At 43.3% G+C, this 15175-nt stretch overlaps 1 protein-coding gene across 1 annotated transcript in view; it reads left to right on the top strand.

The window, feature by feature from the left end:
- Positions 1 to 15175, top strand: part of PKD1L1 (polycystin 1 like 1, transient receptor potential channel interacting) — a 2330280-nt gene that overhangs the window by 1470180 nt on the left and 844925 nt on the right. Inside the window, exon 33 of the mRNA XM_069613333.1 lies at positions 8025 to 8241. Coding sequence (XP_069469434.1) covers positions 8025 to 8241 — 217 coding nt within the window. The remainder of the gene's footprint in view (positions 1 to 8024; positions 8242 to 15175) is intronic.

Below are 15175 nucleotides of genomic sequence, written 5' to 3' on the forward strand. Positions count from 1 at the left end.
GGGAAGGATGTAAAAGAGCTTGCCGAAAGTGGGAAGGGGGAAAGCACAGAGTTCTACTGTATGGTATCCTCCAACAGGCACTTCTTGAGAAAAAAAAATGACAGAGGATACATTTGAAAAGACAATTTGGACGCTTAATACTTCTTTACACTTTAAATAGCTTTGAAATTCAAGTTAAATAGATTTCCATTGGTCGTGTACAATGTATAAACATTGTTGAACATATAAATCGCTGCTAATCATTTGTACCGGGAAGTGAACTGTTCTACGAGGTCTGCTTTCGGTGGACAGGGCACGCTTGCAATGTTTTGTGGCAATGTATGTGTCCTAGGAACAAAATCATGAGCGATTCCATGAGTATGCATGTCCAACACAGTCAAAGTGAGATCTTTCACAAAATGGAATTCCATTTCCTGGTATATTGGCTTGACCACCCATTTTTTGCTTCTTTTTGCAAAGGCCATTGTGTAATGAAGCAACCCAAAGTTTCCTACAGTTCTCGATTGTTGTCTCCCTATGTTCTCGTATTGCGCTAATACCGCTAGTAATGTTCGATATTGCATCCCATCTATGCCGAAATGCAATCTCTTCGGCCTGTACTTCAGGCACATATTGTGGAACACATCCAAATCTCTGGTGTGACAGAATTCTATGAGTCCCGTCAGGTCTATTGAAAGAGTTTTATCAAACAAGAGCTTTGTGTGGAGGTGAAGATGGAACCAACCACTTCTTCCTGCGTTCCTGGTCCTCCGATAAAGATCCATGTGCACATTGGTGAAAATGTAGGTTTCCTGTCCATGAGTGAACGTTTGAACAGTGAGGCATCAATGAGCGCCATTTTTCAAGTAGAATTTCCACAGACCCATCATAAGTTTTGGAGCTCCACCAAAGATGGTTGCTGAAAGACTGGTACCACTGTAAAATATTGTGTGAACCCTTTTTTTTTTACCAGCAGCTGTGTTTTTTTTATTGATTGATTTGGCAACGTGCCATACATCAAATTGATGGTGAATGTTTGGAAACTGCTCTCGCATTGCCTTGGCTCTTGAAACATGTCTGTCGGTGGCTGAGGTCTGTTTGCATTCCCCTCGATTGGAGATCTTCCAGGGATTGTATAAAATCATGTTTCTCCATGGCCACTGAGGATTTACATTCGGACACCTGCACAACCACCAAAATCTCATTTTTTTTAGTTTCCATGTCCTGAAAGTGGTATGTGCAGTACTTTGCTGAAATTCCGGGGCTGTCACACTATCCATCGCCAGCTAGCATGAACCGTTTGCCAGAGAATGTCCTAGCAATAGACATTTGTTCAATTTTCCAGCCTTGACTAATAGCGGGGAATACAAATTCTCTTTGTTATTTGTAGCACTGTGTTTTAGAAAGGAACTGAAGTCCAACAAATTGACAGAAACTGGATAACTTACTAAAAGTAGAGCAACTGAAAAGTAAAGCTACTGCACACAGTAGATTTCCAGCTGGCACTGCCCAGCATCGGTTGAGTGGACCATGAAAATGTACCATGGAGCTGGACACAGGTGGCTTGGAGTTTCAGTTTAGTGCCTTGTGATACACGAGTCACATTCACCAATGGCTCCCTGCATATCCCCCTCACTGGATGGACACATTTCAGCATTAGTACAATCTCTACCAGGCAGCTGTTGAATACAATCTATTGGTGCTCCTATATTAGACTGTCATTCTGCATGAATGTGGTTTGTTACTCAACTGTTGTGGACATATTGGCCAAACTGGACACACTGTAGTCGAGATCTTTGGTGAATTGCGTAGAAGCTTCAGTCTCTGTTAGTTCCGCTTGCCTTATTTGCACATAAATTGGAGAAACTATCAATGTCGATTGTTTATTGGGTGGCCCTTTTTTGTGGGTGTAGATTGTGTGAAGTGGTCAGTGAGTAATTTAAAAGCATCTTCCTTATATTCAGTTTCATCTTCATCTTGTCGAGTTCTCAGATTATAGCAATCGTCCAACAACACCTTGCTTGCTTCGCCGGTCACATTCAATTCATTTTCTGGCCATTGGGCATAAGCATCTCGAGTCGTCTTATTGACTGAACCATGCTGCACCTCAAATAATAGTTGCTCCACGGTGAAATCTGTTTGGCAAGCAGCATCTTTGGTTTCATTTGTTGTCTGTGTATTTATACTTCTTTTTCTTCTGGGCCTCTAGGAGATGGGTTGTAAAACATGTTCAATGTAAATCCAACATACCGTATATAGCACTTTAGATTAAAAGAACATGTAATGAAGACAACACCAGCGCAAAACACTTTTAGTAAATGAAATTGTAACTTACCCTTGTTTTCTTGATTTTCTGTGAAACCGTGATCTTCACTGTAACGACTGTACCAGCAAGCTGGTATACCACCTCTGATCCATGTGCCTCCTCTTCTAATTCCCAACCTTTTATACATTCCTTGAATAGAATATTCATTAAAAAAACAAAAGTCAATCATATTTGAACTCAGTCTTTCATCACACACATCGCTTACATACATACCCTTGTAAACAGTGTACGTCATTTAGTCAAAATAGACATTTCGAATTTCACCTGATTGATGGCAAATGTACTTGATCAGAGATCACCGTGCAAATCCTACTGATTGTAATGTTGCACTCAAGCATTTTGCATTGTATTCTACATTAGGGTAGAAATTGTCATTTTTTAAAAAAATTTTTATTGATTTTAACAAACAAGAGCAACCAAAAGAAACCATACAGTGAACACTTTCAATTGTTATGTACAGTATCATGTTATGTCCACCGTTGTCTCGTTACCCTCCCCATCCCAAGCTTACTCCACCTCACCACCTTCTCCCGCCCTATCTGGGGGTATCCTCCTCTCCACATCCCCCTGAGGAATCATCGTCATCCAGACTGGTCATGGCAGGCTCGGACAGTGTGGCTACTAAGTGCCTTCATTTCTCTGCTTCTTCCTCACCCCCACTGTTGACTGCTACACTCCACACCACCGTTTCCGCATCCACCCATTTCTGAAGGGCATGCCACTAAACTTCTACCTTTGGTCTATTGCTTGCTTTCCAGCCCATAGCAATTCTGGGCTTGGCAGGTATATAGGCCAAGTCTTTGAGTTTACTCACATGTTTCAACTTACGCGGCCTAGAAAACCCCCCCACCATGCACGCCCACAAAGGTTCCACCTCCAGCTTAATCCCTTTCTCAGTCAAAAGGTGGGCCACCTCCCCCCAGAATCCCCTTATTTCCGGGCACCCCCAGAACATATGTGCCATTCCTGCGTTCACCTCCCCACATTTAGGACATATTTTTATTCCCACATTCTTGAACCTTGCAATCCTCTGAGGGGTCATAGACGCCCTATGGGTAATATATAACTGGATTTGCTGCAACCTCGCGTTCCTGGACACTTTTTTTGTGTTCTCTCTGAACCCTCACCCACAACCCGTCACACATAGATTATCCGGCTTCCTCTTCCCAGTCCCGTCTCAACTGGAGCGCCTCCTTCCCCACCCTTGATATCATAAAATTGTTTCTATGGCCGTGTCAGGGGGACCCTATAGCACTATTTTGACGAAGCATCTTTTATCTTCCGCTCCAGCCTAGTATAAGTGATATATTGTCCCCGGTGTAGACCGGTGCCTTCCACCAGTGTGTGAAACTCCACTGCCTTCCCCTCTTGCCATACATCCCCCAGCGTTGCTATACCAATCGGTTCCCAATGCCTCCGGATTATCTTCCTCAATTGGTCATCCACTCCATTCAATGCCACTAGTGGCATTTGTGGGTAACACAGGATCAGGTTATCCATGACCCGACAAGCCCTTCTCCAAATCTTCCATCCTAATTCTAACAAACTTGTCCTCCCGTCTTGCTGTGGTTTCGGCAACCATATCCACTCTTTTAGGAAAAACGGGGCTCCTTCAGCCCTCAACAATCTGGACTCTGATGTTGTGTCTTCCAGAAATTGTAACGTTAGAACTGAAATGATAAGAGTTAGAAACACTGCATGTTTATATGAATGTCACTATCTAATAGTATCCGATGTAGGATTTACTTTCTTTCATTCAAGGGAACTGTCAGTACGCATACCTCATACTCTGGACCAACTCCAAAGGATGATGTAATTGTTGACAAAGTACCAGCATCCCCCTGTAGCACAGTACTTGTTTTAGTATGGATGAAAACAGTGAAATCGAACAGAGACAAAAGGATGCAGACAATGGTACATATAAATAGAAACCCATAAATGAAACATTATATAGACAAATGACAGGATACATAAACTATTTCATATCATTTAGAAGTTGTTGTTGACTCTTGAAAAGAAATGGATGTAGAATCTTGCTCCTTCAATTTTAGTGCATTGTCGCAAAGTGGTAAAGGGAAAATTAGATTTGCATTAGATATGTGGGTAGATCCAACTCTGATTAATATGAACTTCTGCAAGTCTGTATGGCTCACCATTGGTATACTGGACTTGTCAGTGATGTCTTCACTAGCGAGGGTCTGTGCTTTTCAATATGCTCACCTAAAGAGTTGACATGTGAAGCAACCGACTGCGAAAAGACTATGCTTATTTCGAAGGGCACTATGGCATAATTTTCTATGTTCATAATTAGTTTCTATGATGCTCCTAAAATCAGGGATAGATGTGTAGCAAAATGGGGTATAGTTATAAAGTAATACAATTTGGTAAATATGCAGAATTATAGTAAGAAACATTTATACCAAAAGCACCAATCCATTCATGTAGTTAGCTGTTTAGTACCTCAAGGCCTACAGCTAATTCATGATACGGAACTCGCCTTGTCCCGCGTGTGCATTAATAGAGTTGGAATTGCATTTGGAAGCAATTTACGAGACGTTCTGAGTTGATTCTTTTTAGTGTACTGCAATTGGTTGTGCATAACCGGGGTAAAGTGCAGGCTGCAGATGTGGAATCGATTGGCCCTCAAGTCCCTCAAGACATCCTGGGCTCTACTTTCAAGTTTTCCCGGCGGAAATCCACAATATCTGATGGATTATCTTATTAGATCTATGTTCCTCAGGAATGTATGCATTATTGTGCCCTGAGGTTGGTCATGGGTCTTAGAACGGCAACCATAAACCATACACGCAGGCATTCTTGAAAAATCTGTTAAAAATAAAGTACACATAGTTACTAAAAAGTTTTACATGAATGCATGAGAAAGATGGAATTCTATCAAAGTTTTACTCGACCGTTGAATGTACTTTCATGCATCAAAAGGAAACATGCTTTTAGATATGGTCCGCGAAGGATGCAATTCTATCCCAATTAACACTGATGACATTTGCTATATATCGAGAACAGAACAAATTAAACAGAAGACAATGGTAAAGGCAATGAGATGAATGAACATTACACTACGGTACAATTGTTTGAAATAGATAGAAATGTAGCAATCAAAAAAGAGATGATTAGGCGACCTGCCCTTACCTTGACTAACAATCAGTTACATTCAGCAAGCAGGGTAGTCAGCAGCAGGAGAACAGGTAGCGTGATCAAGAGTTGACTTCCAGTGCTCACAGATGTTCTCAGGATAAATATCAAGGGTTTTATAAAGAATTAGAAAAGTGGGTGTGTATGTGAATGAGTGAGGTGCTTATGGCGTTGTCTTATGTGGATTGCAGGGGTGCAGTCTGAATCAATGGAACCAGTAGACACAGGGTCTAGGGAGGCCATGTGTACAATGGCCCCTGCGCGTAAGATATATTTGAAGTGTACATGGTGTTTGGCACCTCGATCGTCCCCACCCAGTCAGCCCTGCCAGGACAAGTGAGCGTTACCATGATTCACTGAAAAATTGAAACAGCTATTCAGAAAAGTTCTGTTGTATTTTATTTTGTTGCTGATGTTGATGGCACAAATGTATTACACATTGTATACTTCGGGTTGCAGCACAGTGTGGGAAGATCCCCTGTACTGACCGCTGTCACTGGGGAATTCGGCTTGAATGGCACCAACGGCACAGGCGGGTATTACTCATCGAACGCGGTATGTATGTAAATGCACGATAGGCCACCAGCCGGTACCACCTGTGGAAGAGAAACATACAAACTGTACTTAAATGAACATAAGTGTACAAACCTTATTTGAAAATGCAATCTTGTATCCTATGGCATAGTGCCAGTACAAATGTTACTTCATGGATCAATCAACTTGGGCTTTAAAATGTAGACACATTACAAAAGTGAACAACTATGCATTCCATAATGTTTGGGGCACAGAGAAATATTGTTTCTTGGTTGTACGTGGAAGACACATAAGATGACCACTATGATTTCCCCACATTGCAAGTGATGTATAGAATTGCAAGACTATATTCTTTTGGCAGTGATGGATCAAAGTTACGACAATATAGGAGACAAACATGAAATGTTAGGGGCCTAAGTGACATCACATCTAGAGTACACTTACTTGTTACTTGGATTGCGAGGGCAAACTGTTGTGCGAAGTTCGTGCATAAGCAACATCATAATCCTCAACACGGACCTTGTGAGGCAGGCTGCCCTGAAGTCATGCAGACCGGTAACGTATAGCAGCGTTGGTTCTTCTTCGATATGTCGGACAAGCATCCAGAGTTTTCTCTGCAGCAGCAGTTCTCCTCCTCGATTGGCATGATCTCACACCGATTGCAAGTACACCAGGTGGAAACGTCTTCCATGCGACTAGGATCAGGCTGTTTATCCAGTGATTTGTCCTCCCAACTGTCATCCAAAGCCCCATCGTTTCTGCATCTTTCTCTTTAGACTAACTCTGCCTCGGAATACTCCTGCTCATACTGGTAGGGCTGTATTGTTGCCACTACACGACAAAATTAAAATAGTAATGATAGTACTAGTATCTGTTTGCACAGGCTACGAGGAACGAAGATAGCTGAACAGAGCAGAAATGAGCCACAGGATACACAAAAAAAGACAGTGAAACAATTGAAAAAGCAACTCTGATGTTGTCTAATGAGAAGCAGTTTGTTTATACTTATTGAGGAAAGATGCATCCTGCCATTTCCATGGAGACACGTCATTAGCTGGCGCTCAGAGAACGTTGTCACGAGACATGCATTCACATTGTGAAATGGGCCGTACGCGTTGAGTGATGTCAGCTTCAGGGGCGGGGCATATGATTTATTGCTGCTAGGGCAGTTCACCTTAGGGCGATGCAGCAACCGATAAGATTAGCACAAGATGTCAGTGCCTGGCTGCCCGATTTTGCATGTGTAAAAGTGAGGAAAACTAAGGTACGGTGCATAGGAAATGTTTTTACAATCGATCAACGTATGCTTAAAACCACATGCCCGAATGCTCGGGACAATAATATTTTTGAGCGCACTATTCCTTTAAATTCCACAACTGGCATTGAGGGCGTGGGACAATGTTGATATTGATATAACCTATATGTTGGTTACAAGACTGTTTTCAGAAATTAAGCACTCTGGTTTACTTTATTCAAAACTGAGATGCTGCCTTATTTCTATCTGGAAAAAGATGCACTGTAGGGTATTTTGGGAAAATCATGCACTGTATTGTATTTTCACAACTGAAGTATGTTTATCCGGTTTCTAATGTGAGGCCCAGGCAAGACCTTCAGGCATCACATAAACCAATTGTAATACAACCTATGGTTCCTTTTGGCAAACATGCTTTTATCATGCTTTTTATCAAACGTTGCCAAATACACATCATACCAAAGAGCAGGAGTATGCAACCTGGGGATGGTGGGCGGGGTACTGGGGTGGTGATTTGCAAAGTCACGCTACTAGAAATGTTTTTATAGTCTCTGGGTGATTGCCAGCCATCTTCAAATAGCATACCCAACCCTGTGTCGCCTTTCATTTCCTAAAGTCAAAATGTTGGCTTATTAGGTATCTTTTGTGATGAAACAATAAACCTTAAATTGATAAATGAACTGAGCTCTACTCTAGTGATTATCTGCAATGCGCATACCAGCTGTAAAACACTACCAGTAAACGTCTTTTTTCTGATGTAGTAATCTCTTATTCTCACAGCCTTCCTGACAGTCTGGGTCCCATTTGGAAAATGCATGTTTGGCACAACAACAGTGGGCTATCTCCAAGCTGGTACATCAGCCATGTGCTAGTAAAAGATTTGATCACTGGTACCAGTTGGTTTTTTCCTGCAGAGTGCTGGCTGGCAGTGGACGAGGGAGATGGCAAAGTGGAGCGTGAACTTACTCCCATCAGCAATGGTTTAGGTTTCAAAAAGGTAAAATACATCTACCTATTGCAACCATGTTTTATGGATGAGCCTTTTATTGGATATACTTGTTGCATATGTTTATTGAAAATTAAACTGTATGCAAAAAAACGCTTTAATGACTAGAGCAGTCCCTTTGTTGTGTGCAATATGGATATTAATACACTAAACAAGCTAGATGGGGGGGGGGGCGCAAGAAGCTATAAACAGTAAATGGGGACAGACATCAATTACATCTTAAGTAATCACAGATACAGTATATACTGAGGTGGAGTGCACTGGGGACACTGGTTGTGGATCATTGGCGGTGGGGAGTGGGAGGTGATAGCAGTATAAGACTTTAGAGCTATCTTCTTCAGCGGAATATTGAACCTAGTCACTGTTGAATTGCCCTTCATTTCTGAGGCTAGGTAGTTCCAATGATGGGGAGCCAGGAGGCTGAAAGTGGGAGGCAACACAAGATGTCTGTGGGACAATGTGGTTGATGAGAGCTTGAAAGCATAGAGTGCGAGGGTTTGAGAAGCAGGAAAATGATTCCGCCACATATAGGGTGGATAGCCTGTGGTTGGATTTAAAAAGAAAAGGAAGGAATCTGAGTCAGGAGATCTTTTGCATGGATAGCCAGTGCATGTGAAGGGGTTGTGGAGGGGCAGCAGAGGCAATGAAGAACTGACATTTCAGGTTGCTGTCAAAGAGAACTACTAGATTGCCATCATAGGGGGTGCAATAAAGCCATCAGAATGAAAGTATATAGTAGAAGGTGTTCAGTACTGGTGCCTGTGTAAAAGATCACACCAGCTTTAGAGGATTTGAGCATTTAGTTAATGTGATAAATAAGAGTGTATAGAATCTGTGATCAACTGTATAAAAGGTGGCAGAGATCAAGGACAAGGAGGATAAATGGCTAATGAAAGTGGTGAGCATAGTGAGCTGGAGATATAAGTGATGCTGTCTGTGTGGAGTGTATGCTGTGGTACTGGATGGAATGGTGTCACTAAGATACTAGACGTTGAAGAATTTTGGAATAGTGCACATGAAGAGCTCAGCTGTGGGTGTTTTCAAAATTGATATGAGGGGGCCCTCTGAAACAGTCTGAAAAGATGCAAAAGGAACGTGAAATGTTTAAGCAAATTGGGAACAGCTCAGAGGTGTAAAGGTGACAGCTTGAGCACCGTAAAGTTTGGCATCTTAGTCCCAGTCCAGCCAGCGTACTGGCTGGGAAATCTTGTAGTGATGAGTGGGTAGAGAAGAAGGGGGAGTGAGGAGGGGAAAAGTGAAATGCAGACAGGCTCTCCAAAACATTAGATATTTTGGAGAAGTTGCTGACACAATAGTAAGCTGAGCGTGAGGAAGATAAAGAGTTGCGGGGGGGATTAGCATGGATTGGAGTATCATGTAGCTTGTGAGGATGGAAGTGCAGTGGCTGGAGTAAGGATAGTGTGATAATTGTACTTGGCTGAACTCAGATCAGCACTGAGAGCAAGGAGCAGTTTCTTGAAGGAAGCAAGATGTGGATGGTGGGTTTTGCATTTGTGGCTCATGTTTAGGCACATGGTTGTCATCAGCTTTTTCATGCTCTGGAGATCCATTGTTCAGAACGTGGGTGCAATGGAGTGAACGATGGAGAGGGCTAAGAGGCCTGTGCCAAGATGAACTCCATAAAATGCAATAAAATGAAGTCTCCAAGATGGAGAGACCGCTTAAAGGGAGGGTACTGACTTGATCATGATCGTGGTATTCAGTGAGGTTTGAATTTTTCATTTTGTGGTTTTAAGATAGAAGACAGAAGGAGGGCAGAGGAGGGACAAGACAGTGAAATGTACATGGTTTGTGATGAGCTTTTAGACTAGGCTGAACAATTTTGTGAGGATGAGAGAAAGATGATATTGAGTGATGTTAAGGTTTTCAAACGTAGCCCTAGAGGGTTGGTAATATTTCAAAATCCTAGGCAAAGGCTTCCAAGAATTAAGAATACGTTATAGCAACAGTTACTTGTCAATTCATTTCAGGGGTAAAATGTAGTTACCTGAAATTAGTTACAATTTTAACATATATTCACCATTGGAGAAATGCAGTATATGGCTTTAAAAATGCATTAACAATAATTGGTGGAAAGAGCTAGTTCTTGGTCCAGAGGGCACTGAACCTCTTGTGGGTACAGGATAAATGTACAGGAGCATGTAAGTACCCCCAGAGTCCATTTAGGAGAGTTCCAGGATAGGCACAAAGTGCTATAGTAATATAGCAATTAGTGGGATCACAGTCAGTGGACCATCCACTTTAATGAAGCTAAGTCGGTTCTACCCCACAGTTAATTCCATGGCAAACAAACCCTGGGAATGACAGAAGAAACCCCAAAGAAGAGATCCAGGGGCCGAAGAACACACCGAAATCCCCAGAGGAAGATGCAGCAGAGCAGGATGACCCCCAATAGAAGTCTATGGGATATGCCGTTGAGACTGACCTCGAAAGATTTTTGACCCAGACCATGGGGATCCCCGAGTATGAGTATCGTGAATAATCACAAATAATTATTGATCCAAGGATCCAGGGTATCTACTTGCATTAGCAGTTTTGGCAAAAATGGCTCTAGCATGCTTAAGCAACCCGGTAAGTACATGGTTTGTTTGCCAGGTGTGGTTTACAATGCCCAGTGCCTTGTACCCTGAGCCAGAAAAGGAACAAAAGGGCCTCTTGACCCTGAAGTTAAGCTTTCAGTAAGGAAGACTCCTGGAAGGAGAGGAAATTCACAAAGATGGCTCCTCGCGGCTCTGTGGATTAAGGATGATGGCAGCAGAGCAGCAAACGTTCCCAGGTTGCAGACAATGGCTGAAGGCATCTTCCGACACCCTGAGCCAATGATCTGGTGTGTTGGAGACATCTGAGCACCCTTTTAGACAACCCAGCCAAGCAGACGCATCTGGTGGGAAACTGCGGCATGTGGCAGTAAACGGGCCAGAAAATGGTTCCAGCATGAAAGGCTCGACACTGCAGATGTTGGGAGGCAGGAGTCTTCAGTAAGTACTACTGGATCTTGTGAGGCAGGAAAACCCAAACCAGGATATGCCCAAGCCTTTTACCCAGACAGTATGGCCAAGTAATGGCTTTAAACAGCAGAAATTAGCTTGAAAAACGTCTTCAGAATGCCAACAGTAAATCACGAGTGTAAAGCAGGGCCTTCATTCCACTGCAGAAAGCGTTTGACCAACCACTAGTAGTGCGGGGGGTAAAGGGGATAAAGTGTTCGATGACCTCCATTCAGATTTGTCAATGGGGCTGCTACCTAGCCTAGACCATCACCACAGGAAGTTAGAGGGAGATCTCAGGCACTTAAACTGGTCCAAATCTTAAAATAAATATGTAGGCTGCCATTGTGGATTCACCAAGAGCCCACATTGCCACAATGGCCATTTAAAGGCCACCTCATTGTTGCCTTGAAGAAAGGGAGCCCTAAACGACAAAATACCTGAATGCATTATTTTTAAAAAATGCAGCTGTGCTTAAAAAGGCATATTGGTCTGCCAGTGCAGTAATATGGCCTTCACCCTTGGCGAAGACAAAAGTAAAGTAGAGCTGCTGCCAACCTTCTCCCTAAAACCAATGTAGGGTGACATCATCCTAGGTAAAAAATAAATTGGTCACTGAGAGGCACCCCTGCGACTTGGTGCCTTTAGGGGTGACCCATTACCATATAACATAAGTAAGGTAAAAAAAAAAGGGTTGCAATAGTAGGTGTGATGATTCATGGGATTTCGTCACTACTTCCTGGGGGGGGAGCCATTCCCTGTGAGGTTATGGAGGTGAGGCTACCCAATAATCCCCCAGAAAGTGGGACCTCACAAGGAGAGACTCCCCTCATGGGGATAAGGACTCCCGTTCTGTGAAGGAATTCCCTAACCCCTTTTCCTTTGGGACCCAAGTCCCGGTCAGAAATCCCTCATAACACTACGGTCTGTTATGGTAATGTGTCTTCTGTCTTTGATCCCCAAAGTAATATAACCCAGATGAAGAAGAGCCAAAGAAACCTGCAGATTAATAACAGGTTGCCTTACCATAGTACTGAGAAGAGTTGGCTCCAAGGAGGCATAAAGATTATCTCAACAACAGGAAAGAAGGACTTTGGCCTTACGCTGGGGAGAATCGGCCCACAGGAAATGAAAAGCGATAAAGGACTGGGAAATTGAGAGAGCAGCTGGTGTGAAGCGAGCCCAGACTGGGGATTTTAAAACTGGGAATGCGAAGCTGCAAGGGCGCTGATCCCCAGCGGCAGGGACATCCAGGAACAGTCTGTTGGGGGGGCTGCAATATAAGCCTAGCTCGAGAACGTTTGAAGAGTGGGAAGGAAGCCAGCAGTGGCGTAACCTTGGGGAGGTGGACCATCTGGTCCTGCAACTGCGCCAGACCTGTGTGGCCCAAATCTCTGTGGAGCTGGAAGGACGAAGCGAGAAGTAGAGTGAGGGAAGCAGGAAGTGTTGAAGCACTGCGAGTAAACCCATCACCACAGGAAGAAGCAGCAAGGCAGTCTCGACATGCTGCAGGTAACGGGAACAGCGGGAGACCTTGCAGCGGTTTTTGACAGTTCAAGAGTCAAGAGAATTTCGGGAGTAATCGCCCTCGTCATAGTGGTGATATCCAAAGAACCAATAGGCAAGAGAACCACTGGAGTAATCTTCCCCGTCACAGTAGTGATTGCCAGAGGCCCAAGGGCCTCGGGAGGAATCTACCTCATAACAGTGATAATCCAAGTAAGCTTAAAGAAGAGTATTAGACAACAAGAGCTGTCTGGGGGTCATCTTCATACGTCATAAAACAGGCAAGAATTGCTGGAATTGTAAAGCAAGCTTTCAGAAGCCCTTGGGGAGAAGTGAAAAGACTTTTCAGGACTACTGCCAAAGACTATCCCAAGACAGCCCTCAAGCCTGTGCAAGGAGGGTCAGGAGAAAATAGTCATTCACCTGACCCTACTCTTTGTTGAACCGGAAACTAGAGCAAAGGATTATTGGAAGAGAGATCAAGACTGAGCCAGCTCACCAGGGAAGGGAATCATTCTCCTGGTACTATTTTCATTTAGATGCTGAATCCTTATGTAGATTGGTGGTAGGTTTAGAGTAGGTTTTGGACAGAGAACAGACACTTTTTATTTGCACAAACATCCTGAAGACGACCACCCGAGTTGATATTTGTTTAGGTAGGGATAATCATTTAGAGATGCAGAGAGGTAGGTTATTTTCTTTATTTCTTAAATAAAACTTTGTTGAAACATGCCACCCCTATGTCCGCCTCGTTACTCCACCACGTCACACAAGGGCACTTCAGGAGAAGGGCCCTAGGATCCCATAAAATTGGAATTCTTTCTTAACAAGTGGGTTGTGGAAAGGCAGAGGGGTCAACAGACAATTGTAAGCCAATTCTAAGTTCTCTTCTTATTATCATGGGTTAAGAGTAAGGCCTGGGTGGAGCATCTTACTTCCTGCGTGCGTCTCTCTCTTTGTAGATCACAGGCATCACAAACCTTCTCCCAAAGTCCCTCAGTCGCTGATCATTTTTAGTGATCCCAAATAGTTCTGTCATGCTCTAGGCTCTTGCTAGTATAAGTGTTCTTCAAAATGTGGTATTGGTTCTCCTGGACTCCCTTCTTCCGAGCACTCTTATTCCGTCTGATGCGAGGCAGGCATCACTCTCTTTAGGAACAGTTTGTCCCCAGGGCACTTGCATGCTACCCTCCCCCTGCATTAAGTCTTGAGGTGGTCCCTTCTAATCGCAGATGTGTACTAGAATTGGCCACCAGTAGTCTTTTGTAGCACTTATATCGGGCTCAACTGCCAACTGCTCTATCAGCTCCAGAGCATTCTTCTGGTTCAGCTATTCCACAAGGCTCTACTCCCTTCATACCTCATTGTGTTCAGTTAACTCCTTTGCTGCCTCTTGATCTGTCATTCAGATATGCTCCCTCGCCCAGTCTTCCTCCCTCCCCTCTCCAACCTTTCCCGCTGCTCCTCTTCCTCGTGTGTTCCTCTCCTTCTTTCTTTTATCAAATAGGTTTATTGATGAAAGGAAAGAGAAAGCAACTAGAAAGATAATACTGCTTGTGGTGGAACAACTTATTCTACAAGAACTTCAGCAAATACATCTTGATTGAATTGTACTTTTGGCATTCTCTTCCCTCCCCAAACGATAACCCCACCTTCACCCTTTACCAACTAAGAGTCCTAAAAGAAGAATAGAGATGGAGGCAATACACCCAAGAGAGTCCATGTTCAGAAGTCGGAGCTGTGCTAAACAGAAAGGGTTGGCTTTCTGTTAAGTGTGGCAAGCCAGAAGGAGGACTCGGACCATAGGACCTGTTTAGATGTAGTTTTATTTGAATAAAAAGGAAAAATGCCTAAGTGACGCTACTACTAAAAGGGAGTTTCTGTCCTAAGCAAACTAAACTAAGGTGCTTGTCTATAGTTCAAAACAAAAAGTCATCGGTCCAAACCTATCCACAATACTGGCTCTACCACTCAGGAAAATGTAAAAGAAATAGTAGGAGTGCCCAGCACTCATGGACCTTCAGAAAGGCCCCTGTCTCTTCCACGGATCCCCCCTGGGTCTGGATCCAATGTTAGGTTATCAAATGTTCCTCTCAAAGAAAAATAGTTCCTGTCAGTGTATCAAAAAGTTCCTCAAAGATTCCCCAAGTTCAAAATTAGTCTCAAGTTCCTAAAAAAACAGTGTCACTCTTATTTATGTGGAGTGTGAGAGCGTAGAAGAAGGAAGATGAAGCTGACACAAAGGTGGCATGGTGTAGTTATAGACATATTTGTGCATAAAAAGTCCCTCACTATCCCTTACATCTAAGAGCAGTTTCCCTGCCTCAAAACAAATACTAAATGGTCAGTCAGAATTTCCGTCAAATCAAACTCCCCTGTCCTGTGTCACAAACTACTTCTCTCCCTCACAC

The sequence above is a fragment of the Ambystoma mexicanum genome, chromosome 5p (assembly GCF_040938575.1).
Source record: "Ambystoma mexicanum isolate Mex_15411 chromosome 5p, UKY_AmexF1_1, whole genome shotgun sequence".
Lineage (NCBI taxonomy): Eukaryota > Metazoa > Chordata > Amphibia > Caudata > Ambystomatidae > Ambystoma > Ambystoma mexicanum.